Source organism: Chiloscyllium punctatum, chromosome 37, assembly GCF_047496795.1.
Source record: "Chiloscyllium punctatum isolate Juve2018m chromosome 37, sChiPun1.3, whole genome shotgun sequence".
Lineage (NCBI taxonomy): Eukaryota > Metazoa > Chordata > Chondrichthyes > Orectolobiformes > Hemiscylliidae > Chiloscyllium > Chiloscyllium punctatum.
Genome location: NC_092775.1, coordinates 13,801,123 through 13,823,363, shown reverse-complemented (window position 1 = coordinate 13,823,363; position 22,241 = coordinate 13,801,123). Strand labels below are relative to the sequence as shown.

The window sequence follows — 22,241 nt, the reverse complement described above, 5'->3', positions numbered from 1 at the left end:
GGTATGAGGAAGAGATTCCTGCCAAACTGGTGTGTGGGCCAGTTATCCCATATTTCCTGAAGGTAAAGTGATCCAGCGAGACCAATGCAAAGCGTCCTGTCACATCTTAGTCATAGGTACCAGTGAGTAAAACAAAAGGCATTGAATGAAATGATAAAGGTTAATATAATTGAAAGAATGACTGTAAAAGATCAAGAAACGTGGATTATCAAAGCAGAGGTTAATTATCTCTACCCAAGTTCGATATCCTTAATCTTAATCTTTTCCACAGCTTCATCAATGACTTGACAGCACCATTGTCAAGACTTCGTTCATTGATATCTCACCTGGAAGTGTGGGAGTCACCATTGATGAGACACTCAGTTAGATTTACTTACCAACACTGTGTCCATAAAAGCAAGGGTAGAGGCTTTGTCTGCAATGGGTGACTCATGTTTTGATCCTTAAATGCCCCTTATCAGGGCTCAAGATTGGCCTGTGATAAAATGGGTCATCAAGAAAGTCAATTCCATTGCCACTGAATGTAATGTCCATCCACTCCACGGTGGTTGCAATACGTCCCATCTCCTGGATGCCCTTCTTCATAACATCAAGTTCACTTTGCAGCACTTCCCAGGTCCCTGTACCACTGTCCAGGATAGGAGCTGCAATGTCATGGGAATGTCCTCACCTGCATCTTCATCTCTAGGTTACACACCAACCTGACTTGAACATGGAGAGCTATTTCTCCATCATCATTCTGTTAATGGCGTATTTAATCCCAACTAATGAATTAAAGAAAGGTAAAGAAACCTGATTAAATCTTATGGTCAGTGGACAAGGTTATTTTTATTTTTGAGAACGAGCCAAGACCTTTTGCTGGTCTTGAGAGTGGTGGTGAACTGACATCTTAAACCACCACAATACATGGTGATAATGATGTTGAACATAGAAACATAACTACAGGAATAGGCCATTCAGCCCATTAACAATACAATCATGTTTCAATCATCGAGTTATCATAGAATCCCTACAGTATGGAAACAGGCATTTGGCCCAACAAGTCCACACTGACTCTGTGAAGTGTATCCCACCCAGACCCATTCCCCCCTCGCTCCACAATTCCCCTGACTAATGTACCTAACCTATATATCCCGGGACACTATAGGCAATTTAGCATGGCCAGTTCACCTAACGTACACAGCTTTGGACTGTGTGAGGAAACCAGAGCACCTGGAGGACACCCAAGCAGACACGGGGAAAATGTGCAAACTCCACACAGACAGACGCCCAAGGCTGGAATCGATCCTGGGTCCCTCGCGCTGTGAGGCAGCAGTGCTAACCACTGAGCCACTGTGCTGCCCCATGTTGATTGAACACTACAATGCTTTTTACCCATCCCATTCCCATAATCCTGTACATGACTAGTAATCAGAAATCTATCAGTCTCTATTGTAAATACAGTCAGTTCTGCTATAATGCGGTAGTTCCTTTCTAGTGCAATCCTGTGTTTTAAGAAAATTGAAGAATATTAGCACCACTTAAACTAATGGCACGGGAATCGCATTATTACTAACACACACTTTAAAACTTTGTGCTTTAGAAATCGTGTCCCCAGTTCATCGATCATGTTATCGCGAATTTGTGTTAACAAAACATGCATTACAGCGGAACGACCTAGATACTCAAAGACTGAGCTTCCACAGCCCTCTGGAGCAAAAGTGCCAAAGTTTCAGAAGAAATTTACCAGGATGGTACAGTATGGAAGGTTTGAGTTATAAAGAAAGACTGGACAGGCTGGGATTTATTTCACTGGAGCGTAGGTGGTTGAGAGGTGACCTGATAGAAGTTTATAAAATCATGAAATCATACAGTTAATGGTAGTTGTCTTTTCCTTAAGATGGGGAAATTCAAGACTGGGGGACACATTTTAAGGTGAAAGGAGAGAGATTTAAAAAAAGACATGAGGCAATTTTTTTACATAGAGGGTTGTTCGAGTGTGGAATGAACTTCCTAAGGAAGTGGTGGATGCGGGTACAATTAAAACATTTAAAAGACATTTGGATGGATACATGAATAGAAAGGGTTTGGAGGGATATGGGTCAGGAACAGGCAGGTGGGGCTAGTTTAGTTTGGGATTATGTTCAGCATGGACTGTTTTGACCAAAGGGTTGATTTCTGTGCGGTATGACTCTATGAGTCAAGAGTGTGGTGCTGGAAAAGCACAGCAGGTCAGGCAGCATCCGAGGAGCAGGAGAATTGACGTTTTGAGCATAAGCCTTTCATCAGGAATATTCTCCTCTGAAGCTTCCTCCAAGGATGCCTACCTTAAAGAAGTTCTCCTCCTCTCATCTATAAGCCTCATTCCTGATGAAGGGACTTATGCCTGAAACGGCAATTCTCCTGCTCCTCGGATGCTGCCTGACCCGCTGTGCTTTTCCAGCACCACGCTCTCGACTCTGATCTTCCAGCAGTCCTCACTCTCTCCTGTGTGACTCTATGACTCTGAATGAAACAATATTCTCCTACGGTAAGAAATGGAATTTTAGGATTTTGACCAAGTGATTAATGGGGCAACTTTGCAGATTTAGATTTGTATAGTTCATTTCTCATGGCTAGTTCTCCATCTTGCATGAACTTAAGGTCATCTAATACATATTATAGTGAGCAAATTTAGGGCGCATGGTATAGGGGGCAAAGTGCTAACTTGGATTGAAAGTTGGTTGGCTGATACGAAACAAAGAGTAGTGATAAACGGCTCCATTTCGGAATGGCAGGCCGTGACCAGTGGGGTACTACAGGGATCAGTACTGGGACCACAGCTTTTTACAATATATGTTAATGATATAGAAGATGGTATTAGTAATAACATGAGCAAATTTGCTGATGATACTAAGCTGGGTGGCAGGGTGAAATGTGAGGAGGATGTTAGGAGATTACAGGGTGATCTGGACAGGTTAGGTGAGTGGTCAGATGCATGGCAGATGCAGTTTAATGTGGATAAATGTATGGTTATCCATTTTGGTGGCAAGAACAGGAAGGCAGATTACTACCTAAATGGAATCAATTTAGGTAAAGGGGCAGTACAAAGAGATCTGGGTGTTCTTGTACACCAGTCAATGAAGGTAAGCATGCAGGTACAGCAGGTAGTGAAGAAGGCTAATGGCATGCTGGCCTTCATAACAAGAGGGATTGAGTATAGAAATGAAGAGGTTCTTCTGCAGCTGTACAGAGCCCAGGTGAGACCACACCTGGAGTACTGTGTGCAGTTCTGGTCTCCAAATTTGGGGAAAGACATTCTGGCTATTGAGGGAGTGCAGCGTAGGTTCACGAGGTCAATTCCTGGAAAGGCGGGACTACCTTACGCTGCAAGACTAGAGCGACTGGGCTTGTATACACTTGAGATTAGAAGACTGAGAGGGGATCTGATTGAGACATATAAGATTATTAAAGGATTGGACGCTCTGGAGGCAGGAACATGTTTCCGCTGATGGGTGAGTGCTGAACCAGAGGACACAGCTTAAAAATACGGGGTAGACCATTTAGGACAGAGATGAAGAGAAACTTCTTCACCCAGAGAATGGTGGCTGTGTGGATTGCTCTGCCTCAGAGGGCAGTGGAGGTCCAGTCTATGGATTCATTTAAGAAAGAGTTGGATAGAGCTCTCAAGGATAGTGGAATCAAGGGTTATGGAGATAAGGCAGGAACAGGATACTGATTAAGGATGATCAGCCATGATCATATTGAATGGTGGTGCAGGCACGAAGGGCAGAATGGCCTACTCCTGCACCTATTGTCTATTGTCTGTTATCTCCCTCGAGTTACACCATGTTTTCTTTACCCATCCCTTGTGCTTGCTAACTCACAGTAGCTCCAAGTTGAGTATCACTTTTTTTAGATTAGATTCTCTACAGTGTGTAAACAGGTCCTTCATCCCAATAAGTCCACACCACCCCTCCGAACAGAAACCCACCTAAACCCATTCCCCTACCCTATATTTACCCTTGACTAACGCGCCTAGTGCTATGGGCAATTTAGCATGGCCAATTCACCTGACCTGCACATCTTTGGATTGTGGGAGGAAACTGGAGCACCCGGAGGAAATCCTCATCCCTGCTTGCACATCCCTTCATTGCCTCACCCTTCCCTATCTCTATTCTCTCCTCCAAACCCATAAACCTCCAAAATTGCCAAGCTCCTCCAATTCTGGAGTCTTGCATTTCTGAAAACTTACACAATATAACCAGCAATAGGCCAGGATGTTGACAGTAAGGTTGGAATGGTGCTGTTCTTACATCCCTGCTGCTTGTATCCTTCCAAGTGCTGCAGGATGCATGTTTGGAAGGCGCTGATGGAGAATGGTGAATCTTCATCATGTCTTCTGTCCTGCCACCATGACGAAAATCAATGTTTCAAGTCAGTGATTGAGATACTATTCAAGCAGACTTGAGATGACCAAATACAGCAAGCTGTTGGCCCTGTCTGTAAATATGTGTGGATTAAATCCTTGTCATGTCAGCTGAAAAGATTTTTCATTTTTGGGATTGGGAGCAAGGCTGGTATTTATTACCCATCTTTAATTGTCCTCAAACTCAATGGGTTGAAAGGCCTTTTGGAGAGTTATATTAAGAGTCAATATTTGTATAGGTTTGGAGTCACATATAGGCCAGATTGACAAAGGATGGCAGATTTCCTTCCCTGATTGGTGAACCAGTTGGTTTTTAATTAACAACAGTCTCATGGTCACTAATAATGCTGTTAGTTTCATATTCCAGATGTATTAATTAAATTTAAACTCACTAGCTGCTGTGGTGGGATTTGAACACATGTCCCTCTCGCATTTACCTCAGCCTCTGGATTTCTAGCCCAGTGGGGTTACTATGACCCCACCACCTCCCCATCACAATGGAACATTGACAGAGAATTTTGCCTCAGTACCTCCCAGCCAGGTACCCAATACATTCCATGACTAAGAATCCTTTGTAGGGTCTGTCTGCAGACCCAGACAGAATGCAATACAAATTTTGATTTTAAGAGAATGGGGCAAAAGCATATTACAGTTCCACCACGTGATATTGAGATAATCTGAAATCTCAAACAGCCTGGCAAAGTGAAGCTGCAATTCCCCTGGGTGGAAGCACCTCTCTATCCATCTTTTCCCTGCAGCTGATGCAGTGCAGCAGATGAGAATGGAATTGGGCTTGGCAGTGTTGCCTCCACAGCAGAACAGCTGGAATCTCTGGATTGGCATGACTTTAATGCCAGGGCAGGTACAAAAATAATGGCGAAGGCATGTCAGGGTTCACACAGCCCTGAATGACAGTGAAACCTAGCAATGACCAGGAGAAAAGCAGCAAGAAATTGAACTGGAAGGAAAGTTATGTCCGAACGTAAAACATTGACAACCCATACCCCCACAAAAAAAAACAATCAGTTCAATGCGATTTGCTAGATGGATGGAGCTTGTGATGAGGGAGTAAACATTCCATTACACACTCAGAAAAAAGTTATTGTGCAAAATATGAGCATAAACAGGAACCATTTATCAGTCAGGTTTATGGTAGAACGTCACAGGAAACACAACTGGGGAGATGTAGAGCTGATGCCAACCATGTAAATGCTGGGACTTAAAGCCAGCACGTCATCAGACAAGATTGCACACTCTGGAGACAACTCCAGCTGTAGCTGCATAATGACTCATTCTGCACAAACAGAATCTCCACACTGTTAGTGCTCTTGTAAGATTCCAGATCACATCAACGTTCTACCTAATTCACCCCAGGAGGGGCTTTACTGGATTAACTGATTGTTGGGTTTTGCATCCTCCAGTGAGGAGGAAAAGTGCAAGAGAGGAGATAAAACTTGTATCAGTGAACAGAGGAGACAATGCTGTAAGTATTAAATGTTATATATTTTACCAGCAATGATGAGAACATGAGAGCTGAAGAAATATACAGAATAATTTTTGCACTGTGATAGCTGATTTGTGTGTGTGTGTGTGTGTGTGTGTGTGTGTATATGTGTGTGTGTGTGTGTGTGTGTGTGTGTGTGTGTGTGTGTCTGTGTGTGTGTGTGTGTGTGTGTGTCTGTGTGTGTGTGTGTGTGTGTGTGTGTGTGTTTGTAAAGTTTGGGTCCATCAGTGTGTGAGGCTGTGAGTGCTGGCAGATGGGATCTTCTCATTTCACACACACCTCTCCCAGGTCTGATGGAGCGAGCTGGGAACCACAGGAAAGCTCTTGTCAACTCTGCCCCAACAGTGTGCTCAATCAGCTCTAACGTCTCGGGTCACATTTTGCAAGTTTTGCAATGTTTTCGGAGACCTGTGGTTGGGGAATATGGGTGCTGACTAAGGGGAAACTGTCTGTGTTCACGACACACTGTTGCTGAAGATATGTAACTCAAATCGAATTGAATTGAATTGAACTTATTGTTGAATTGAATTGAATATGAATTGAATTGAACTTTGCCTTTGCAAAGTCAGTGAGATGTGTGGCAGTGCCTAGGTTTTGTGACATTCACACATTAATCTCTTAAAGTATTTTGCTATTCTTATTCATTCTCCACCAACTTAGTCTGATTGACAATAATGTACATTTATATGGCACCTTTCTCACTGCACATCCTGAAACAGCCCCCACTGAGGGCAATTCTGGGTCATGCGGGTTCAAGTAGCTTCAAATGAACTCATATAACTCGCTAACTTTAAGGGCATTTAAATGATCTTTGGATAAATATATGGATGAGAGTGGAATAGTGTAGGTTACATGGGCTTTAGATCGGTTTCACAGGTTGGCAACATTGAGAGCCGAAGGGCCTGTACTGTGCTGTATGGTTCAATGTTCATATATTCTTTTCAACTTACAGTTATCCTAAGGCAAAGCGTTAAGTCTAAATAAAAGGATGAACATCTTTTTGAGACTATTTTCTTTTGTTGTTCACTCTTGATATGTGATTAGGGCAGCATTTATTACCAACCCCTAATTGACCAGAGAGTATTTAATAGTCAACCATATTGCTGTGGTATTGGAGTCAAATGTAGGCCAGATCAGGTAAGGATGCCAGAATTCCTTCTGTAAAGGACATCAGTGGATAAGATGGATTTTTTCTACAGTAGACAATGGTTATTATTTTCCATCTTTTTGGTCACTGAATTAGTTTTGGAATCTGCTAATGCAAATATTGAGAAACATGGGCAAGGGTCCAGTCTACAGAGAAATTGACAAGTTTAAAACATTAAACGTTCTTAAAAATGAAACTTTATTTATGTTTAGCATCTGAAGTAGAAGCAGGACAGGGCAGAATACATTATAAGTACGTTTTCAGAAGCTGTACAAAAACTAAACATACGTTCTGAACTCATGATTTGAAGATGCCGGTGTTGGACTGGGGTATACAAAGCTAAAAATCGCACAACCACCTGATGAAGGAACGGCGCTTCAAAAGCTAGTGCTTCCAATTAAACCTGTTGGACTATAACCTGGTGTTGTGTGATTTTTAATTCTGAACATTCCTTCTAACTAATTGAGAAACCCTAGTTCTGTCTACATTATTCTAAATTCTAACTCATAACTTTGCTAATCAGAAATAGTGGAAACATTGGTACGTTATGTAAGTGCTGAGGCCTGTGTTATTTGGAAAAGCAAAATTACATTTCAGTGCTTGAACTGTTAACATGTCCGCTTCAAAGCAGGTGGGTGAATTCAGAAGGATAAAGTGGCCTCTCTTAGGCGCCAATTAATTGGGGTTATAGTTCTTTATTACCCAAGTGAATTATTGCTAAGATAATAATAAGTTACTATTATCCTATCTAAAGTTTGGAGTTCCATGGCACAATTCATAGAGGATCAGGCAGGTGTCCCAACTACATCTGACTGAATAAAGCTGCAGTGCCCCATCGCATTCTCTAAAGCTAGATCCAACATTGCTTGCCTTCTCATTAGCCTGGAAGCACACTGATTAAGAAAATTCAGTTGTAGACAATTCTACTCCAGAGAGCAGGTTGAAGGGTAGAGCTGGAACAACTCTTCAGTCATTATATATTTATTTACAGAGTTGCACATTACAGATGTACATTCCCAAAACCAAACAACTTCTTTTATCTGTGTATACCAACAGGGGCTCGAACAAATCGTCAGTTAATGCATTATTGCCGGCAAACAATTAAATATGATGAATAAATAATTAAACAAATGATCTATCGCAATCAATATACAATCCACACACATTTCATCCTCCACTTTTCTCTACACACGGTTATTTTCCCACTTCTTTCTCATTATCCCCACTCCTAAGCTCTTGCATCTTCCTGTAATTTTCCTGCATGTTATCGTCTTTCCCCAAGTACAAGAGCCTCAGTAACTGCAGACAGTAAACAAATAAAACCAAAGAACTGTGAGTACTGGAAATCAGAAACAAAACTAGAAATAGCTGGGAAAACCTAGCAGGTCTGACAGCATCTGTGGAAAGAGAAAGTAGAGTTAATGTTTTGGATCCAGTGACCTGTCTCCAGAACGTTCTGAAGCAATGTTAACTTTGCTTTTTCTCCGCAGCCGCTGCCAGACTAACTGCAGGAAGGTGGTATGCTTCACAGTGTTGTGCTCCTGCTGCCCTTGTCTAATGTATGGGAATTGCAAATCAGTTTGTCTATCCCTGTGCATCTCCTGTCTCCCTCAGTTTACATGCTCTTAGTAAACCTGGTGATTGTAATGATTCCAGGGATTTCTGTCTGCTCATGAGTTTGGACAATCCTGGAATTTGTTGTTATTCTGCAATTCTTTTTGGAAAGGGAGATAAAGACACATTTTTAACCACAAGAATTTGATGTGATTTGGAACATATTGCCTGAAAGGCAGAAATAGATTCAACAACAATTTCCAAAAGGGAGTTGAAGATATACAAGAGATTGAAAAGTACACAAGGCTGTGGAAATTGAGTAGGGAATAGTACTAATTGGATAGCTTTTTCAAATACCTAGCAGAGGCAGAATGGACTGAATTGCCTTCTCCAGCACAATTTAAAGAAAGATTGACAGTAATTTGAAAAGTTTGATTCAGATTTTTACAAACACACACACACACAAACACACATACACACGCGCACGTACACACACACAAAACAAACACAGCATAAGACACACAGACATACACAAACACACACACGAGACATATAGACACACATAAACTCACACACAAACACACATACACACGCGCGCGTACACACACATAAAACAAACACAGCATAAGACACACAGACACACACAAACACACACACGAGACATATAGACACACATAAACACACACACACACAAACACACATACACACGCGCACGCACACACACACAAAACAAACACAGCACAAGACACTCAAACACACACACGAGACATATAGACACACATAAACACACACACATGCACACGCACACACACACATAAAACAAACACAACACAAGACACACAGACACACGCGAACACACAGACGAGACACATCGACACACATAAACACACACACACACGCACACACACATTTGTCCAATTTACTATTATTATTATTTTGAACTATTTGACATTAAAAGCAACACCACCAACTCGAGAGAACGAGGATTAGTGTCTCTGTTTTCACTCTTGTATCAGGAATATGTCATTGTGACATGTTTATTTGTATGTTTGAATTATAAATTCACATTCAATTTTAGTGTGGTGCTGCTACAGCTACATAAACCTTGACACACAATTGTGACTGTCTAACATTTTCCCCATGTACATCCTCTGCCCTAGTTCTGTTACCATCTCAAACACAAACACACACAAAGAACTCCCTGAACTTGAGTTGTAGTTTCACAGTGCAGTGTGGTCACACTCTGTAATAACCACTCACACCCTGGAATTTTAGGTAAAACATTTTTTAATGAAAGTCCTCTTCAGTCAGCAAAACAATTTCTTTTACATGTGCAAAAGCTTCGAAGCTGTTTCCCCTGTTTTGAATAAGATAGAATGGTACATATGAGGTATGGAAGACAAGAAAGTGTTGATCCTTTCACGATACATTAAATCCTCGATTAACATCAGGAGAGCTAAACTGAGGGGCTTGAATGTGTGGGCTTGCTGATGCAAGTGAGGGGGTAGACCCTCAATAATGTGAGACCAGAGCAGATCTATCTAGTTACTAGTGCTATCTGCCTGAGCTCATTGTGCAGCTTTCTTTGCGGTTGGAAACTTGGTTTGGTTGTACAATAGCTGTGGTTAGGTACATCCTCCAGATCATATATTGAGCTTACTCAAGAAGACCGAGAACACGGAGATTGAAAAAGAAAGCGTTTTGCAAGTCAAAATGTTCTTATCATCCGGCATCAATTAATTCTCTTTTTTAAACTCCTAAACGATAATAATTCTACAGCGCGGGTTTGGGAGCACCAACACAAATGGTGGAGTTCACAGTTTATCTATTTACTGCGCCTGGCAAGACAAGACTGGAAGATGTAGAAGGAGATGCAGTATAGGGCAGAGTAACAAGCTGTCTGTGCTCAGCCAGGTAGCACATGATTATACTGTGTTCCATCATCTTCCTCCCATTCTTTAACCCTATCAGCACATTCCAGTTTTCTTCTCGTACTTCTCCAGTTTCTGTTCAAACCACAGAAGCTGTTCACCTCGACGTTCCCACATGGTAATGAGTTTTCCATTCTCACCTCATTCTGGGTAACGTCATTTCTCCCAAGCTCCCACTGGATTTATGAGTGACTGCCTTACATTTTGAAATCTTAGGTTTGGACTTCCCCCCCACCCCTCCCCCCAATTACGATGCCCCTCTCCCCAGGGTGGCATCAAACGATATTTAAAGTCTCTGCCTTACTTGACTTTATGAGTCTGTGAAGAGGGCTAGAGCACAAGAGCAGAGATGTACTGCTGAGGCTGTATGATGCTTCGGTCAGACTGCCTTTGGAATACTGTGAGTTGTTTTGGGCCGTGTGTCTAAGGAAGGATGTGCTGACGTTGGAGAGAGTCCAGAGGAGGTTTGCAAGAATGATCCTGGGGGTGAAGGGCTTGTCATGTGAGGAGCGGTTGAGGACTCTGGGTCTGTACTCGATGGAGTTTAGATGGATGAGGGGGTAGCTCTGATTGAAACTTACAGAATAATGAGAGGTCTGGATTGAGTGGATATGGAGAAGATATTTTTACTAGTAGGGGAGACTAGGACCCAGGGCACAGCCTCAGAATGAAGGGACGGCTCTTAAGAACTGAGATAAGGAGGAATTTCTTCAGCCGGAGGGTGGTGAATTTATGAAACTCATTGCCTCAGAAGGCTGGGGACGCCAAGCCATTGAGCGTATTTAAGACAGAGATAGATAGGCTCTTGATTGGTAAGGGGATTAAGGTTACAAGGGAGAAGGCAGGAGAATGGGGTTAAGAAACACATCAGTTAGACCAGACCCAGTGGGCTGAATGGCCTAATTCTGTTTCTATATCGGATGGTCTTATGACTCTCATGGCTTGGTGAGCATATACATGATTAGATTACTTACAGTGTGGAAACAGGCCCTTCGGCCCAACAAGTCCACACCGCCCCGCCGAAGCGTAACCCACCCATACCCCTACATCTACATTTACCCCTTACCTAACACTACGGGCAATTCACCTGACCTGCACATCTTTGGACTGTGGGAGGAAACCGGAGCACCCGGAGGAAACCCATGCAGACACGGGGAGAACGTGCAAACTCCACACAGTCAGTCGCCTGAGGCGGGAATTGAACCCGGGTCTCAGGCACTGTGAGGCAGCAGTGCTAACCACTGTGCCACCGTGCCGCCCACATGCTTCTCATCTTGTGCCAAATGGATGAGGAACAGGCCTGAATGCAGTAGGTCTCAGTACCTGCTCGATATGGTAGTGGGGAGATGGGGAATGGTGAGTGAAGTGAGTCAGGGAATCCATGTTTCTTGCTGGAAATCAATCCAGGCTGGTGACCCCTCCGAACTCACATTCCATTTTACTGCTTCCCGTTTGGAACACACTTTATGAATGGCATGTGTGAAACATCAGAGGCAAGAGATGAATCTAGAACAAGAGTTGATGCTTTCAGGAGAGGATGGGAATATCTAGGAGAGGGATCAGGGAGCCCTGGCACAAACTGAAAGTTACTACGTGGTCCGAACAGGCCAGAATTTAATGTTTCCAGTAAATTGGTTTTATGAAACTCTCATAAGCCTTTAGCCTTGATGATGCAACATAGTCCTGGCTATTTTTCCACATGCTACTCTTTATAAAAATGAGATCTTCTAAACCCCTGCTTCTTGCATCAACCTGTGTTCTCACATTGCCCCTCTGCTCACTGACCTACAAGGGTCTCTGGTCAATTAGCGATGTCCTAATTTTAAATTCTTGCGCCTACTTTTGATTCCACCAAGGTCTAACCTCTCTGTCACTTCTTTCAGCCCAACCACCCATATCTTCTGTCCACTAATGCTAACGTTTTCATAATCTTTAGTGCTCCTCAGTGATAGCAGTGTCTTTAGTGATCGAGTCCTCATGCACTGGAACACCACCCTGTTCATCTCCGTCTCTCTAACTCTCTGTGTTCTCCATAGCACACATTTAAAACCAACCTCTTTAACCAAGCTTTTGCTCATCTAATCTAACATTTAATATTAATTCCTCAGCAGCTCCATAAGAAATAGAATTTATTAGGCCATTTTTTGGTTTACTGACCCCAACATTGGTTTAATAAATGTCTCAAACATCGATGGGCTGTCTCCATCATTTTGCACTTAGTTGTTTATTATTTAAGAATTGCGAGCTAAATTTTAATTCTTGTACACTACCAACCTTACTGGATGTGTTATTTCATCCAGGAAGGCAAAAAGATTCGGACTCCTGATTGTTTTCCACTTCACTACTGCCAACCCACCAAATGAACCAGTCTCTCTGCACGTGTGTAGGTCAGTCTGTTAATGAGTGTGTCGGTCTGGGGTGAGCACGTGTCCCTTTTTTCTTTCACCATATGTGAGTGTCACTGGTAAGGTCAGCATTGATCACCCATTTCTAATAGCCCTTGATCTGAGTGGCTTGAAAGCCAACCATACTGCTGTGGGTTAGGAGTCACATGTAGGCCAAACTAGTAAGGGTGGCAGATTTCCTCCCCTGATGTACGTTAATGAACCAGTTCACTTTTATTTAAATGACAATTGACGATACTTACCATCACTGAGAGCAGCTTTCAATGCCAGATTTTTGTGGAGGTAATTGTAATTCCCCAGTTGCCTGAGTGGGGTTTGAGCCATGGCATTAGTCTAGGCCTCTGAGTTGCTAACCTGGTGACAATTCTGCTATGCCACATGTGCAGCAATGTGTTTATGTGCGCCGATGTCTTTTATGTGACTTTCAGACAAGTATATTGTCTTTCTGTGTACCTATATGAGCTCTTGCCTGTGCATCAACCTCTAGTTAAGTGTGCAATTCTATGTCACTCCATATGTCCCCTATATCCAATTTGGGATGTTTATGTATATGTACATTTGTTGTACGTATGTTATATGACAACCCCTTTCAGCTGATGTTTTATTTGTATCTATTCTGTGAGACGCTGCTGTCTTTCTGCAGTGCCTGGGGGCTAGTTCCATGGGGTTTATAAATCACTTCATAATTCTGTCTAAATTATTCATGAAGTACCAGAAAGAAACTTAAATTTATAGAGGGTCCTTCGCGACCTCAAATGACACCTAAAGAATGTTTTTGAGAATTATAATTAGTGTTTAAGGGCAGCCAATTTGTATGCAGCAATGTGATAACCTTTTTCATATTGATGTTGGCTGAGGGTTCAACATTAGCTGGGAGACTGGGGAGAACACCCTTGAGAATAATGGCTCGGGATATTTAATATCTATATGGAAGGGCCACAGGCTTGCAGTACCATCTGAAAGATGGGACCTCTTCCTGTAGTGCATTGGATGTGTCTCAGGAAGTTCCACTAAAATTCTGAAAAAGCTGCAGAAATTTGGAATATCTGGCAGCATTGAAAGAGTCATAGAGATGTACAGCATGGAACTTTACCCCTCAGTCCAACTCATCCATGCCGACCAGATATCCTAACCTAATGTAGTCCCATTTGCCTGCACCTGGCCATATCCCTCCAAATCCTTCCTATTCATATACCCACCCAGATGCCTTTTAAATGTTGTAATTATACCAGCCTCCACCATTTCCTCTGGCAGCTCATTCCATACACGCACCACCCTCTGCGTGAAAAAGTTGCCCCTTAGGTCCCTTTTAAATTTGTGGAGAAAGAAACTGTTAATGTTTCGAGTCTGATGCAACTCTTCTTCAGAGAAGTTCTGAAGAAGCCGCACTGGACTCAAAATGTTAACTCCATTCCTCTCTCCACAGTTACCACCAGACCTGCTGAGTTTTTCCAGTATTCCCCCACGGTTATTTCAGATTTCCGACACCCACAGTATTTTGCCTTTACTCAATAAAACTCTATTTCACCACACATAATTTTCAAAGTTATTTAAGGACAAAATAACTGAAGTCACAAAATAACCAAACTCCTGAAAACAGCGTGCAAACGACATGGGGGATCTTACTTTTGCTTGAGATGAAGGTTGGCTTTATTGCTGCATTGTCATGACTTTCCATATCTGTGAGCTGGGTAGTATGAGCTAGTCACTCTGGCACACAACACTCTGGCACAGTTGATATGAAGAAAAGATCTAAAGTGCAAGAAATGGAAAGCCACACATGAATCAACAACATAGCACAGTGGCTCAGTGGTTAGCAAAGCTGCCTCACAGTGCCAGGGTCCCAGGTTCGATCCCAGCCTCGGGTAACTGTCTGTGTGGAGTTTGCACATTCTCCCTGTGTCTACGTGGGTTTCCTCTGGGTGCTCCGGTTTCCTCCCACAGTCCAAAGATGTGCAGGTCAGGTGAATTGGCCATGCTAAATTGCCCATAGTGTTAGGTACATTAGTCAGAGGGAAATGGGTCTGGTTACTCTTTGGAGGGTCTGTGTGGACTGATTGGGCCAGAAGGGTCTGTTTCCACACGGTAAAAAAAAACCCAGATCCAGTTTCCAATGATATCTGGTGAGTACCTTTGTACAGTATACCATGATTAACACTGAACATGGCAAAACCACAGAACCATGGATGATGCATAGCTGATCCCCTCTGGGTAAGTAAGTAGACTTGCTGTTTCCACGGAGGCCACAAAGTCTCATTTCTGTGAGAAGGAAACTTTAAACTCCATTGGAAATGCCGTTAATGCAGGAAACCTCATGGTTCCAGCTCAGAATGAAACAATCTTCAAATAACTGCCTTTTCTATTCCCGGTGCTTTCAATGTGTTGAAGTCGAACACCTGAAGAGTGAAAGACCCAATTTCAATTTTATTTTTAGTTCGGTATTTGGCATGTGATGGTTGTATGCCCAACTCTAACTGCTCCTACCTTTTTTGAGTTGCCGCAGTTGCCACGTGGAGTAAGTATTCACACAGTTTCTGCAGCAGGTCGGTGCATCTGAAGGACTGGCTGAGCCTTTTCCAGAGAGAAGTTGCGAGTCAACCATACCTGGATTCAGAAGGCCAACAGGGTGAAACTGGCCTCTGAGGAGGGTTAGCAACCCAGACACATTTTTAAATAACAATTTAGGGTGGTTCAGTGGTTAATACTGCTGCCTCACAATGCTAGGATCCCAGGTTTGATTCCTGCCTTGGGCGACTATCTGTGCAGAGTTCACCCATTCTCCCGTGTCTACATGAGTTTCCTCCCACAGTCAGGTTAGGTTGAGTAACCGTGCTAAATTGCCTCAGTGTATCCAGGAATGTGAAGGATATTTGGACTGGCCATGCTAAATTGTCTGTAATGTCCAGGGATATGCAGGTTTGGTGGATTATCCATGGGGGAAACCCCGTGATGGGGTGTGGGGTGAGTCTGGGTGGCTTGCTCTTTGGAGAGTCAACGCAGACCCATTGGACCAAATAGCCTTTATCTGTAGGAAATCTGTGATTCTACTTTCTCGTCAGAATTAATGAAAGCAACATTTTGCTCCAGATTTATTAATTGAATTTAACTTCACCCAGCTGCCATTGTGGGATTTAAACACGTCTTATCAAAGCAGTGACCGATCCTTTGGATTACTAGCCCAGTAACACAACCACGATGATGCAACACTTATACCCTCATCAACCTTACTCTCCATACTCCCCCGTAAACCTCACTACCATCCCCTCCTTCCTCCGTTCCCCAACACCCAATCTGCCAAATGTGTACGGTACATCTCATGGTGCAGGCCTGAATAAGATACTTCCTATCAGTGAGCAAGTGAAGCATTCAGCCAATGATCAAAACAGATTATTCCAACAGAGTCAAAGAAATGGGCTCACGAGCGAATTCAATTTCAAAACCATAGAAAAATCACAAGGAAAAGGGGCGGCACAGTGGCTCAGTGGTTAGCACTGCTGCCTCACAGTGACCAGGTCCCAGATTCCTTTCCAGCCTTGGGCAACTGTCTGTGTGGAGTTTGCACATTCTCCCCGTGTCTGCGTGGGTTTCCTCCGGGTGCTCCGGTTTCCTCCCACAGTCCAAAGATGTGTAGGTCAGGAGAATTGGCCACACTAAAATGTCCATTGGTCAATGGTAAATATATAGGGTAGGGGAATGGGTCTGGGTGGACTATCCTTTGGAGGGTCATTGTGGACTTGTTGGGCCGAAGGGCCTGTTTCCACACTGTAGGGATGGATGTTTTGTATAATCATAGCTTAGACTCGTGGAGGTTGTAGAAGGAGAGCTTATTTGTTGAAAATCTCCAGATGACATTAATGTCAAAAATTAAAATCAATAGAAACCAAAAGAATTGTGAATGCTGTAAATCAGAAACGGCTGGAAAAGCTCAGCAGGTCTGGCAGCATCTGTGGAGAGAAATCAGGGTTAATCTAGTACCGGACTTGCCGAGCTTTTCCATCAGCTTCTGTTTCTGGTTTAAAATCAATAGTTCACTGAATGATGACTGTCAAAAGTCCCTTTCCAGGGACAGCTTTTTAGTCGACTTGGTTTCTGGAGCTAAACAGCAGCTCCTCCCAGAGTAGCACCAAGAGACATCGAAATGAACCAGTGGCCTACCACTGTCACCCAGGACTTCCCCTCTTCAGTTACTCGAAGGGACTCCTTCGAAGGGAGTTTGGTTGCATGTCAGCCCCATGCTCCTGATTCGCCCGTGGGGAGTGTCGGACAGATCAGAGAGCATTTCCTCCACGGCCTGGACAAAGTGGCCACCAGCAGCAAGCTGAGTAGAGGCTCGTGGTTCCTGACCATCTGCCCCGCTTTCATAGTTACGTCCACACTCAGGGATCCCTGGAGATGGAGCACGTTGTCACCCCCCCTGCCCCAGCACACTGTCCCCTCCCCCCTCCCCCAGCATGCTGTCCCCCCCCCCCCCAGCACGCTGTCCCCCCCTCCCCCAGCACGCTGTCCCCCCTCCCCCAGCACGCTGTCCCCCCCTGCCCCAGCACACTGTCCCCTCCCCCCTCCCCCAGCATGCTGTCCCCCCCTCCCCCAGCACGCTGTCCCCCCCTGCCCCAGCACACTGTCCCCTCCCCCCTCCCCCAGCATGCTGTCCCCCCCTCCCCCAGCACGCTGTCCCCCCCTCCCCCAGCACGCTGTCCCCTCCCCCCTCCCACAGCATTTTGTCCCCACCCCCCCCCCCCACCTTCCCCAGCACTATAGAGGCCTTTCCAGACCAGTGGGGAGTACAGGAGCTGAGTGCATCACCGCTCTGGATAACATTGCTTTGACTGGATGATGTTCCATTCTTTGACTGGAGAGGTTTCCACTGACCATGAGAATTAATTTTTGTTCAAGTGCTCCATCAGGTGCATCTAACTTCATTTTAAATTTGTTTAAAAGACTAGAGAAGGGAGAATTGTCATTTTGAAATGGGGGACTTTTTCGAATATTACTGTGGCTTAGTGCTGTTCTTTTTGCTTTTCCTTATAAGGCTTCAGTTTGCATTTTCTTTATACTTGGCAAAGAAATGCGACAGGTTTGGTTGACTGTGACAGGTATGTAACTGTGTGAAGCAGTCGGTGTGAAAGTATGCCTGTATGCTCTATCTGTACTGAGAACAGATCTCTCTAGTACAGGGCAAGGCAAGAGGCTAAAGCAGTTACTGGAGCAGACTTCAATGCTTTACAAAATGCTCCAGAAGATTGGGAATTTTTAGATTAGATTAGATTAGATTACTTACAGTGTGGAAACAGGCCCTTCGGCCCAACAAGTCCACACCGCCCCACCGAAGCGTAACCCACCCATACCCCTACATCTACATTTACCCCTTACCTAACACTATGGGCAATTTAGCATGGCCAATTCTCCTGACCTGCACATCTTTGGAGTGTGGGAGGAAACCGGAGCACCCGGAGGAAACCCACGCAGACACGGGGAGAACGTGCAAACTCCACACAGTCAGTCGCCTGAGGCGGGAATTGAACCCGGGTCTCAGGCGCTGTGAGGCAGCAGTGCCACCGTGCCACTTGGCAAAGTGTGCCACCGTGCCGCCCACGTGTAATTTCTCAGTGTAATTGCAAGCGATAGCCAAAACTCAGTGAAATCTGTAAGGCGATTGTCCGCAGTGTTCACCTTCTCTTGACAGTAGTTCAGATTCTATGAATTTGGCAAACGCTGCAAATCTAAAACCAAAACAGAAATTGCTGGAAAAGCTCAGCAGGTCCGGCAGCGTCTGTGGAGAGGAATCAGAGTTAACGTTTTGGCTTGAGTGACCCTTCCTCAGAACGTGTGTACATTGTTGAATCGACATGAAGAACATTAAAGCCAGATGACCTGTTTCACAGGTGTCATTAGGAAATAATGATTGACCAGAATACCAAGAGCCTCCAGCTATCCATCCACTGCAGTAACTCAAATCTTCTAACATGGCTACCAATAAAAGCAAAATACTGTAGATGCTGGAAATCTGAAATGAACACAGAGAGTGCTAGAGAAACTCTGCAGGTGGAGAGAGAAAATATTTTGAGTCCAGTATGAGACTTAGTTCCTGAGGAGAGGTTATACCAGACTTGAAACATTCACTCTGTTTCTCACTCCACAGATGCTGCAGGACCTGCTGAGTTTCTCCAGCATTCTCTGGGTTTGTTGCAACAACATTCATAGTCACCAGGCCAGCATTTATTACCCGCCCCAATTGCCTTTGCTGTTAGGGAGGGAGTGCCAGGGTTTTGACCCAGTGACAGCGAAGGAATGGCGATATATTGCCACGTATGAATGGCGTGTGGCTTGGAGAGGAACTTGCAGCTGGTACATTCAAGCGTCTGCTTCCCTTGCTCCTCCAGGTGTTAGAGGTTGCAGGTTTGGAAGGTGCTGTCAAAGGTTCCTTTGCATCTCTATGCGCACATTGGACATGCACACCGGCAGTGAAGGGAGACAATGTTGAAGGTAGTGGATGGGGCCCCAGTCAAGTGGGGATGCTTTGTCTTGGATGGTGCTAAGCTTCTTGAGTATCTTTGGAAGCTGCACTCATCCAGGCAACTGACGAGTATTCCACCTCACTCCAGACTTGTGCCTTGCAGATGGTGGGCAGGGGGGAGACAGGAAGATGGAGGGCAGGAGTGGGTTTGACATCAGCAAACCCTTTCTGCTCACTGTCTGGGGCTGACACATTTCAATTGTCATTGAACCACGGGTGCTCATCGGATCTTCCTTCTCCTTCCTTTGCAGCCTCTGCTGTTTAAAACATTGACGAGCAGTTCCGTGGGGCGTGGACATTATGGGCAGCCGACCGAGCAAGTGCAGGCACCAGAGCATGACCATGATTTCATCCAACCCAACCAACCAACTCTCTCCAGGTAAGATATACCCTCCACCAGAGGGCACCTCTGAGCGGGGAAGAGGAAGGGGGAAGTTGGGGAATGGTTAATGAATGATGAGGGTACCGCCTCCTGGCCACTGCTGTGCAAGCTGTGTGCTGGAAGAGTTTACATCAAATTACAATAAAGATGCTGTTATCCAGATCCTGGAATTCTCATGCAACCAGCATCCGAGATTCAAAATCCAGGTGCTTGAGATTCAGATAACGGATTTTGACTGGTACTAGCAATTGGGAGGAAATAATGGATCAGATGCTTTATTAAAGCTAGTTCAAGAGTTACCTTATCGATAAAGTCAGAATCACCTATCATGGCCAGGTACACTGGTATTTATGAGAGCTCCTGGCCCCTTGTTCTTAAAAGGTTAAAAATCACACAACACCAGGTTATAGTCCAACAGATTTATTTGGAAGCACTAGCTTTCGGAGCACTGCTCCTTCTCCACAACTACCTGATGAAGGAACAGCGCTCCAAAAGCTAGTGCTTCCAAATAAACCTGTAGGACTATAACCTGGTGTGTGATTTTTAACATTGTCTACCCCAGTCCAACACCGGCTCCTCCACATCGTTCTGAAAAGGCACATTCATCTTCGAGCTGCAACATCTCCCAGCTACCACTATCATTGCTCACGCAGTCAGCAGCTTCATCTAACAGACACCCCCATTCCCTGTCCATCCTGGATCCAGGGAGGTTACTGCACATAGATTGACCAGCGCAGACAGAGCCCCAGTTTCATTGTAGGATATAGTAGATGCTCAAAGAGTAGTTGATCCATCACTACCTTCTCCAGGCAACTAAAAGTGGACAATAAATATTAAAAATCACACAATACCAGGTTATAGTCCAACAGGTTTATTTGAAAGCATTTGCTTTTGAAGCACTGCTTCTTAGGTGGTTCTTCAACAAGGTGCTCCAAGAACTAGTGCTTCCAAATAAACCCATTGGACTATAACCTGGTATTGTGTGATTTTTAACGTTGTCCAGCCCAGTCCAACACCGGCATCTCCCCAGCCTTCAGTGTCACCCATATCTTGAGAATAAAAAAGAGACAATGTTGGTGAAGTTCCCGACAGAGCTGAAAATGTGTTGCTGGAAAAGTGCCACAGGTCAGGCAGCATCCTGACCTGCTGCACTTTTCCAGCAACGCATTTTCAGATCATATCTCCAGCATCTGCAGTCCTCACTTTCTCCTAGAAGTTCCCAACAGAATCAACAAAGAGAACTGACTGTAATTGGTTGGAAATCTGGAACCACAGTCTCTTAGAAAAATAGAGCCAGATCTTCCCAAGGTGAAGTCAAGTAACACATATACACAAAAGTGACCCTTGACACCTGGAATTCCCTTTTGCAAATGACAATTGATGCCGCTGTGAATTGTTAATCATTGAACTGAGAATGATAGACCTTGTTAATCAAAGGTATTAAAGGATGTAGGGCAAAGATGGATAATTGGATTTAGATCATAAATCAGCCATGATTCCAAAAAATAGGGTTCAGGGGCTAAATTGCCTCCTTCTGTTCCTATTATCTGAACATATCGGAGACTTTTTTTGTTATACAATTGCGTGGTGTCGATGAGAATTAATATGGTCACCACTACTTTTAGATCAGTATAATTTTACTTCTGTTGTCTGGAAGCACATGCATCAATCATTGAGATGTCTCTAACACGTCCATATCTACTGAGTCCTGAAAAGCTCCTCCACTTTCTCAAACAGCTCCATGCAGTCAGACATTTAACTGGTCTGACTGCAGGTCTATGGCCAGTGGTGTTTCACAAGGATCAGTGCTGGGACCTCTGTTGTTTGTAAGATATATAAACGATTTGGATGAAAACATAGGTGGTCTGATTAGGAAGTTTGCGGATGGGGGGGGGGGGGGGGGGGGGGGGGCGGGCACCAACAATTGGTGGAGCTTTGGACATGAGGAAGGATGTCAAAGGATGCAGCAGGGTAATACATCAATTGGAAAGTTGGGCAGAGAAATGGCAAATGGAGTTTAATCTTGACAAGTGTGAGGTAGTGCATTTTGAGAGGTCAAATGCAAGACAAAAGTATACAGCAGGGCGCTTAGGAGCATTGACATACAGAGGGATCTTGGGATGTAAGTCCATAGTTCCCTTAAAGTGACAACCAAGTGGACACATGTTAAAGAAGGCATACAACATACTTGCCTTCATTGATCAGAGCGGTAAGTATAAAAGCTGTCAAGTCATGTTACAGCTGTACAAGACTTTAGTTAGGCTGCTTTTGGAGTATTGTTTATAGTTCTGGTGCAACACACTATAGGAAGGATGTGGAGACTTTGGAGAAGGTGCAAAGGAGGTTTACCAGGATGTCGCCTGGATTGGAGTGGATTAGCTATACGGAGAGGTCAGACAAACTTGGATTGTTTTCGC

The 22,241-nt window shown here is 44.2% G+C and overlaps 1 protein-coding gene across 1 annotated transcript in view; it reads left to right on the top strand.

Annotated features, from left to right (window-relative positions):
- The first annotated feature begins 5,658 nt into the window (after window positions 1-5,658).
- LOC140462880 (src-like-adapter 2) overlaps window positions 5,659-22,241 on the top strand; it is a 34,983-nt gene continuing 18,400 nt past the window's right edge. The window contains exons 1-2 of the mRNA XM_072556298.1: window positions 5,659-5,870; window positions 19,694-19,821. Coding sequence (XP_072412399.1) covers window positions 19,743-19,821 — 79 coding nt within the window. The 5' untranslated portion in view covers window positions 5,659-5,870; window positions 19,694-19,742. The remainder of the gene's footprint in view (window positions 5,871-19,693; window positions 19,822-22,241) is intronic.